This window comes from Oncorhynchus kisutch, linkage group LG15 (assembly GCF_002021735.2).
Source record: "Oncorhynchus kisutch isolate 150728-3 linkage group LG15, Okis_V2, whole genome shotgun sequence".
NCBI lineage: Eukaryota > Metazoa > Chordata > Actinopteri > Salmoniformes > Salmonidae > Oncorhynchus > Oncorhynchus kisutch.
Window position 1 is genome coordinate 66,701,336 of NC_034188.2, and position 9,634 is coordinate 66,710,969.

The 9,634-nt window shown below is 44.1% G+C and overlaps 1 protein-coding gene across 2 annotated transcripts; it reads left to right on the forward strand.

The window, feature by feature from the left end:
* Positions 1 to 764: 764 nt before the first annotated feature.
* On the forward strand, positions 765 to 9,433 carry LOC109905732 (suppressor of cytokine signaling 5-like). Of its 2 annotated transcripts, XM_020503271.2 has the most exons (3): positions 765 to 816; positions 1,003 to 1,034; positions 5,149 to 9,433. In XM_020503271.2, the coding sequence occupies exon 3, from the start codon at positions 5,317 to 5,319 to the stop codon at positions 6,973 to 6,975; it is 1,659 nt and encodes a 552-aa protein (XP_020358860.1). In that variant the 5' UTR covers positions 765 to 816; positions 1,003 to 1,034; positions 5,149 to 5,316; the 3' UTR covers positions 6,976 to 9,433. The 2 variants fall into 2 exon arrangements, with proteins under 2 accessions (XP_020358860.1, XP_031646727.1); XM_031790867.1 differs by lacking the exons at positions 765 to 816; positions 1,003 to 1,034 and adding an exon at positions 1,082 to 1,284.
* Positions 9,434 to 9,634: the final 201 nt, after the last annotated feature.

The following is a 9,634-nucleotide window of genomic DNA, read 5'->3' on the forward strand; positions in this document are numbered from 1 at the left end:
CACTTCACAAAATAGATGGCATCATGTGGAAAGAAAAGTATGTGGATATATTGAAGCAACATCTCAAGACATCAGTCAGGAAGTTAAAGCTTGGTCGCCAATGGGTCTTCCAAATGGACAATGACCTCAAGCATACTTCCAAAGTTATGGCAAAATGGCTTAAGGACAACAAAGTCAAGGTATTGGGGTGGCTATCACAAAGCTCTGACCTCAATCCTATAGAAAATGTGTGGGCAGAACTGAAAAAGCGTGTGCGAGCAAGGAGCCCTACAAACCTGACTCTGTTACACCAGCTCTTGTCAGGAGGAATGGGCCAAAATTCACCCAACTTATTGTGTGAAGCTTGTGGAAGGTTACCCGAAACGTTTGACCCAATTTATACAATTTAAAGGCAATGCTATCAAATACTAATTGAGTGTATGTAAACCTCTGACCCACTGGGAATGTGATGAAAGAAATAAAAGCTGAAATAAATCATTCTCTCTACTATTATTCTGACATTTCAAATTCTTAAAATAAAGTGGTGATCCTAGCTGACCTAAAACAGGGAATTTTTACTAGGATTAAATGTCATTAATTGTGAAAACTGAGTTTAAATGTATTTGGCTAAGGTGTATGTAAACTTCTGACTTCAACTGGATTATATAAGAAACTTTGCAACAGTTACATACAGCGTTATCATAGGTCATTCTGATTTATCATACCTATGAGTATGAATTACAAGTGTGTATGTTTTGCATGTAATGGTGCCATCAGTACATTCCATTCCAGGACACTACATGCCTAGTCAGTTAGTCAACAACATCAGGAGACTCAGTAAGTCAATATTTACAAACTACAATATATGAACTGCATGTACATTCATACATTTCGTCTGGATAATACACCAATCCATTTTCAATACGTTTGCTTTGAAATGTCCTGTGTTATAGATTACATAGAGTTACTTTGATTTTTGTTTTTACTTCCGGGTGGTGAACTTTTCCTGGTTTTATTCACTAGCTTTTGGAGAGAACAACAACGAAGTTTTCATGGTAAGTAAATTGATGTGATCAAAATGATATCACATTTTCATTACAGTATAACAGTACGGTCAAATAAGGAGACTTCACGAACATTCCTTTGTAATACTTTTGAGTGAACCTTTTTTTCCCCTTGATGTTGCCTTCTGTGTTAGCTCAACTAGCAAACTTGCTTCCGTTATCATGAACTATTTTAGTTCGTTTTTAGCACATTGACAACGGGTTTTTGTTATGAAACAAATATATATTGTTTTTGTCTAAGGTAAGCTAACGCATCTTGCTAAAGAAAATAGTGATTCCTGTGACGTTTCAGAAGATGCTAGGCTAATGCTACATAGCCATTTAGCTAGCTAACGTTAACTGGCTAGCCAGGGGCACCGCTTCAATCGCATCCAGCTATAAAATAACTCTTGCGTCATCTCCGTTATCAAGGAAGGAAGGAAGGGAGTAAGTCAGTTATCTTCTTGGGTTCTCAAGCATTTTGGAGCCAGGAATCCCATTTGTCATAGCAAATTCATCAGGAACCGCCACATAATCAGAACACAACTGGAGTGAGAAAAAATAGCATACAATGAGATTTACTATGACTTTGGCATTGCATGTTCGGATGAACCAAGTCTCTACCCCTGGGAAGGAACTTTTTTAGCAGTTTTATTTTTTTAAATTAACACATTTTCTAGGCTTAAAGCAAATTTCCTCAATTCTACATATTTTGTCATGGAGCGGAGCGACTTTTTGTTGTTGCAGCTTTAAACCTCAAATACAGCAATTCTACACATTTTCCCAGGAGGCAGTCTCATGGCAAAATTTACAATGAACATTTTATTGGTCACATACACATATTTAGCAGATGTTATTGCAGGTGTAGCGAAATGCTTCTGCTCCTAGCTCCAACAGTGTAGTGGTATCTAACAATACACATAAATCTAAAAGTTAAATAATAGAATTAAGAAATATATAAATATTAGGATGAGCAATGTCATCGTGACATTGACTAAAATACAGTATGTAAACCTTATTAAAGTGAAAAGTGATTCCATGTCTATGTACATAGGGCAGCAGCCTCTAAGGTGCAGTGTTGAGTAATCAGGTGGCAGCTGGCTAGTGATGGCTATTTAACAGTCTGATGGCCTTGAGACAGAGAGACTGAAAAACACCTGTCTCAGCTTTGATGCACCTATATGGACCTCGTCTTTGAATGATAGCGGGGTGAACAGGCCGTGGCTCGGTGGTTGATGTCCTTGATGATCTTTGTGGCCTTCCTGTGATATCAGGTGCTGTAGGTGTCCTAGAGGGCAGGCAGTGTGCCCCCGGGGATGCGTTGGGCAGACCACACCACCCTCTGGAGAGCCCTGTAGTTGCAGGGCGATGCAGTTGCCTTACCAGGCGGTGATACAGCCCGACAGGATGCTCTCAATTCTGCATCTATTAAAGTTTGTGAGGGTCTTAGGAGCCAAGCTGAATTTCTTCAGCCTCCTAAGGTTGACGAAGCACTATTGTGCCTTCTTCATCACACTGTCTGTGTGGGTGGACCATTTCAGGTTGTCAGTGATGTGTACGCAGAGGAACTTGAAGCATTTCACCTTCTCCACTGCGGTCTCATCGATCTGGATAGGGGTGTGCTCCCTCTTCTCGCTCCCACGATCAGCTCCTTTGTTTTGTTGAGGGAGAGATTATTTTCCTGGCACCACTCTGTCAGGGCCCTTACCTCCTCCCTGTAGGCTCATCATTGTTGATAATCGGGATACTACTGTTGTCATCTGCAAACTTGATCAGGATCGGCATAGTGGAGGTGTTGTATCCTACCTTTACCACCTGGGAGCAGGAAGTCCATGACCCAGTTGCACAGGGCAGGGGTCAGACCCAGGGCCCGAGCTTAATGATGAGCTTGGAGGGTACATTGGTGTTGAAGGCTGAGCTATAGTCAAAGAACAGCATTTTTACATTGTCCAGATGGGATAGGGCAGTGTGCAGTATGATGGTGATTGCATCATCTGTGGCTCTATTGGGGTGCAAATTGCAGTGGGTCTAGGGTGTCAGGTAAAGTGGAGGTCAAATTATCCTTAGCTAGTCTCTCAAAGCACTTCATGATGACAGATGTGAGTGCCACAATACGATAGTCATTTAGTTCAGTTACCTTTGCTTTCTTGGGAACAGGAACAATGGTGGACATCTTAAAGCAAGTGGGGACAGCAGACTGCGATAGGGAGAGATTGAATATGTCCGTAAACACACCAGCCAGCTGCTCTGCGCATGTTCTGAGGACGTGGCTAGGGATGCCGTCTGGGCCAGGAGCCTTGCAAGGGTTAACTCTTAAATGTCTTACTCATGTCAGCCACGTAGAACGAGAGCCCACAGTCCTTGGGAGTGGGTTGCGTCGGTGGCACTGTGTTATCCGCGTGATTGCCTTACAGAGAGGATAACTACACTGTTTGTATTCAACCATATTCCCAGCACCTTGCCGTGGTTAAATGCAGCGGTTCGCATTTGCGTGAATGCTGTCATCTATATACGGTTTTTGGTTTGGGTAGGTTTTAATAGTCATAGTGGGAACAACATCCCCTATACACTTCCTGATGAACTCAGTGTCCATGTATACGTCAATGTTATTCTCAGAGGCAACCCGGAACATATCCCAGTCTGCGGTTGCATGACGTCGGTGTCCGCAACGTGGCTGGTTTTCCCTTTGTAATCCGTGATTGTCTGTAGACCCTGCCACATATGTCTCATGTCTGAGCCGTTGAAATGCGACTCCACTTTGTCTCTTCTGATGTTTTGCCAGTTTGATTGCCTTACAGAGGGAATAACCACACTATTCAACCATATTCCCAGTCACCTTGCCGTGGTTAAATGCGGCGGTTCACATTTGCGCGAATGCTGCCATCTATCCACGGTTTTTGGTTTGGGTAGGTTTTCATAGTCACAGTGGGAACAACATCCCCTATACACTTCCTGATGAACTCAGTGTCAATGTAATTCTCCGAGGCAACCCGGAACATATCCCAGCCGCGTGATCAAAACAATATTGAAGTGTGGATTTCGATTGGTCAGATGAGCTGTGATAGACCTTAGCACGGGTACTTCCTGTTGGAGTTTCTGCCTTTAGGAAGGGAGGAGCAGAATGGAGTCCTGATCTGATTTGCTGACGGGAGGGCGGGGGAGGGCCTTGTAGCCATCCTGGAAGGTAGAGTAACAATGGTCTGTAGTTTTTGAAGTGCGATTACTACAGACAATGTGTTGATAGAACATCGGTAGCGTTTTCCTTCAATTTGATTTGTTAAAACCCCCAGCTACAATATATGCGGCCTCAGGATTTGTGGTTTCTTGTTAGCACAAAGTCCAGTGTTGTTCCTTGAAGGCTGTCACGGTATCGGCTTGAGGGGGAATATACACAGCTGTGGCTATAACCGAAGATAATTCTCTTGGGACGGTCGGCATTTGATTGTGAGGTATTCTAGTGCGTTTATGTTCAAAACCATTGTAAGGGGAATACAAGAAGTGTTGAGTTGAAAAATGTTTAAATGGTGGAGTACTGTGGATACCAATATCCCTGTGAGCCTTCCAGGCCCATGTTGCCCAGCGTAAATTGTAGATTAAAGGAGCTGTACTGTAATTCCAGGAAATGACCTTGTACTTTATCTACAGTAATAGTGGAGTGAAATTACAAAGCAAAAAACTATTACACCCTCGACTTATTCCACTGATCCTTGGCCAAAATTAATTTAATCTGTGAGTAATATTCATTTCAGATCTGGTCCCGGACCCCACTTTGAGAACCCCTGATCTACTAGATGGGTTATTGACAATGAATATAGTTTATTGACTGTACCAACCGATAGTCTTTGCTGTCAGGGTGCAGCAAAAATACCTTTTCAATGTTTGAAAAAAGTTGACATTATGTTTTGTTAATTTAAAGACATTTTATGAATTTTATCCTAGTTTAAAAAAAAATCACATCCCCTCGTTCTTGTAGAAATCAGTTGACAAGTCTAGTGTGATCAAATCTTTTCTGGCATGCTTTAAAAAAAATCTTGCTTATAGGCCTTAGTTATATTTAATGTACATATGATCGTTTACCCCTAATTGCTGCAGCTAAGAGAAAATCTGTTTTTTGTTTCTCTTGTAGCCCCAAGTGACTGTGACAGTGATTCATGGGACATGCTATTGACAGCCTTTGGGAAGATTCTGAATGGGAGGGCTTGCTGCTGAGAACTGACTACAGCCACAAATCACCTTTTCCCTGCAGCTGACCCCGACTGCAACTACCATTATTCCAGCCCATAATTAACCTGTCATGTCTGAACCGAAGGAGTCGGGTGATCGTGGGAAAGACAGGGAGCGGGGCGCCCGTCCCAAGGTGAGACAGAGCCGGTCTGAGGAGAGGAGAGATGCCGGCGGGGGGCAAAAGGTAGGAAGAGGAAAAAAGAAAAGCCAGACGTCCCATGAGCAAGCTGGGGAGCGGCCTGTCAGCGATGGGTTTGAGTATGGGGACCTGCTGACTGGTCTGGAGCCCAGGGACCGCTGTTCCTCCTCTCCACTGAAGGAGGGCAGGAGATGGCAGGGCCTGGAGGGGGTCACTTCACTCAGCCAGGACAGGGGGACAGCCAGGCTGGCACAGGGGACAGCTGAGCCACCAACCAGTGAGGTTGAGGGCAGGGGGGCAGGTGGCAGTCGCACACTCCGCCAAAAGATCCAGGATGCCATGGGGCAGTGTTTCCCCATAAAGACCAACACTCCGTCGTCCAGTTCCACTCAGCAGGTCTTCATGCCACAAGCTGCTGCTGCTGCTGCTGGGGCTGGGTCCTCCTCGCGCCGCAAGATCCACCTTACTGAACTCATGCTGGATGACTGTCCCTTCGCTGCAGGCACCGAGCTGGCTCAGAAGTGGTACCTCATCAAGCAGCACACAGCCCCCATCTCCACACCTCCCGTAGTGGACACCTTGGTGGTCAGCGCTAGTGCCTCTGCCTCAAACTTGGCCGCCGTCGTGGAGGATGTGGATGACCGGTTGCGAGAGCGCAGGCGCATCAGCATCGAGCAAGGCGTGGAGCCGCCGCCCAACGCAGAGATCCACACGTTTGAGGTGACGGCCCAAATCAACCCTCTGTACAAGCTGGGGCCCAAACTGGCCCATGGTATGAATGAGCTTGCAGGGGATGACAGAGCTACCATTCACCAGCAACAGCAGCTGCTTCTCCAGAGGCAACAGCAGCACCAGCTCTTGCTGCAGAGCTGTCTGGACACTCTGGATGAGGTGGTGGCCGTGGCCTCCTCCTCTTCTGCCTCAGCATCTGCCTTGGTCCCTGTCTGTGAAGCTGCTTCTGTGCCTGACCCCATGGTTGACCCTGAGGTCACAGCCAGCCTCCAGCCAATCAAAATTGTTGTGCCCCAGGCTGAGGGTCCCCCTACTCAGGACGGCTATCGCATCCACACCCAGATCGACTACATCCACTGTCTGGTGCCTGACCTGCTGCAGATCACTAACCTACCCTGCTACTGGGGTGTGATGGACCGCTATGAGGCCGAGACACTGCTGGAGGGTAAGCCAGAGGGCACCTTCCTGCTCCGTGACTCAGCCCAGGAAGACTACCTCTTCTCCGTCAGCTTCCGCCGCTACGGCCGCTCGCTGCACGCCCGCATCGAGCAGTGGAACCACAACTTCAGCTTCGACGTGCACGACCCCAGTGTTTTCCATGCGCCCACCGTCACAGGTCTGCTGGAGCACTACAAGGACCCCAACTCCTGCATGTTCTTCGAGCCTCTGCTGTCCAACCCCATCCACCGCACCCTGCCCTTCAGCCTGCAGCACGTGTGCAGGGCGGTGATCAGCAGCTGCACCACCTACGACGGCATCAACGTGCTGCCCATCCCCAACACCCTGAAGAAACACCTGAAGGAGTACCATTACAAGCAGAGGGTGAGGGTACGGAGGATGGACACCTGGTGGGAATAACAAAGACCTTCTGGTGGAAGTGAACCACAACTAGGCTACTAACTTAACACTATGGAGGCAGGCCTCACTCAGTGGACAACCAGTTGACTCACTCCATTTTCTTCCATTTCGCTCTATTAACATATACCTACCTACTGCATTCACTGTATACCTAGCTACCTGTTTTATCTATTTATAATTTACAATATAAGACCAATGTCTTAAACTCTGTGGATACTATGTTATTTCAATTCTGATGCACATTCACCCATTTTTCTCTGCTCACAATAAACTTTGGATTCATGGTAATGATACACCATGTGTGTAGAGGTGTATCAATTCTTTGGGTTGAAGTGAACAGAGACGAGGCTGGTTTGGTGACAATATGGAACACATACAGGTCTAATAATGGGTCAATTAATTACCATTGCCAAATGTAGGGTACTGGAGACGAACAGATACGACTTCTAGTAGATAATGTGGAATGCAACCTGCTGGCAAGCTGCTGAGGACCTAGCTGGTGGTATAAACCATTTGCAAATTCATTTTTTATATATTTTGTGTCATTCCTTTGAAGGTGAAAGAAAAGTACTTGAAAGGGAATTTTTGACTCGTCCTAATTACTTGAATAATCCAATACTTTCCTGTATAGCCTATAGTTTTCAGAGGTAAACTAAAACTATGGGGTATAAGGCAGGTAAATGTCTCAAGCTTCTATCCATGTGAGATTTTACCGTTGTGTTACTTCCTATCAAATTAGAGAACATTGAAGCCTATTGCTGAATGGCTAACACAAAATGAATCCAATTGCATGCGAGTTGAAGCCGTTTGTCAGTGTTAGAGCAAACAGACAGTGAGTGACGATAATAGAGCTGTTTTTTGTGGTGCTGAGAACAGAACATGAAGCAGTAACTACTGAGAAGAGCTCTATCTCTGTCTAGCTTTGGTCTATTGATCTTCTCAGCCTACCACTGAGCCTGTGTTGGAATCAGAGTAATGATGATGGAAGCACATTTAGGCTACCCTTAAGTTTTGATTATTGAGTCATTGTGCCTTGTGCTTTGAGGCTATTGCTGTAGCCTGGTCCAATATACACATTCCAGCATGATGGGGATTTTCGGAAGGCCTCCATTTTGTATTGAGAAGTAATCTCAATATCATGTTTCAGTCGTGGCTATATCAAAGGGAGCATTGTATTATCAGAAAATAAAACTCCCTTTTTAGTACCTTGTCCTCACATGACCTGAAAACCTTACCAAGCTGTTGTTGAATTTATGCCATCTCTCTGTCAATGATGCTTGCGCCTGGAAGGCTGATGAAATGATACAGTTATTTGTACATTTATACATCCCTTCTGCTGGGACTAAAAGCAGATCTGGAAGAATTCAATAAAGCAGACCTCTAATGTGACAGACAGGAAATTGTATTTGCATATATAAATAGAAACTATCCCTTTAGTAAATTAATTGAATGGAGGACCCATTCATGGATTAATTAAAGAAATACATTTTTGTATTTATGTAACCTTTTTTACCTTTTAAATTAAAGAAATGAATGCCTTTGTAAATGTTCCCAAACAAGACACGGAGAACAAAAAGCATTTAATGCAAGGACTTTCATTTGACGGTTATTTTGGGGACCCATTCATGGATTAATTGCATAATTTACCTATGCAGTGAAGTGATTGACCACTTTGTGTGAACACAATTTGGTATTAATGGAAACACACAAAGAGAGGCCTCTGTGCTAATTGATGTGTGCAGTAATACAGTGGAGAGTACAGTGGACAGCCGTCCTGATATTGAGTGAGCATGGAGAATGGATCACTTCTGTCAGCAGTCATCTTAGGAATCATCACTGTGGTATGTCTTCAGATGGATGCTTTGATTTCATCTAGAGTGTTTATTTTATTATGCTACTGTTTGTATTGAACCTTTTATCCACTAAGGAGGATGTCGCCATACTTTATGAAAAGTTCCATGGCAGCACTCAAAATGCACAGTGTTAGGGAGCCATCCTACTGGGCACAGACTTCATTTCAACGACTAGTTTTGATTGTATATTTGGTTGTTGTCAACTAACGATAAAACCACAAAAATATATAATGTAATTGGATTTAGGTTAAAAGTTGGGTGAAAAAAATGACAAAATTCCCTTATGTTTATGGCTTTTTTAAAATCCAGTCAGTTTTCCACATTGATTCAACATCACATAGATTTTTTTTGTAGACATGACGTGGAAACTATGTTGATTCAACCAGTTTTTGCTCAGTGGGATGGCCTTGTATATTTCCATAAGTCTAATGTTAAGATGTTTTCTATGTTGGAGGACACATTTAACCCACAAAACCATTCTTGGGCACATATAACTATTCAAGTGTAGTGTTGGAATGTAACAGTGGATGTGAACATGAATGCCTTTGCCTGGCTAGAGATTCCTCCAGCTTCATATGCGTACAGTAAACTCATTCAACATTCAACTTTAGATTTTCTTTCTTGAGTATTCTCTCTGTAGCTCTCCTCTAGAGTTGATAAACATTGGCTATAGGGGGCTGCAGGGTTGGGCAATGCCCACCCAAAATGTCATGTTGCCCACCCAATGGATTATGCCTGAGTTAATGTTAAACATATACAATTGCAGTAAGCAATCTTTGAAACAGCCCAAACATTTCTGACTGCCC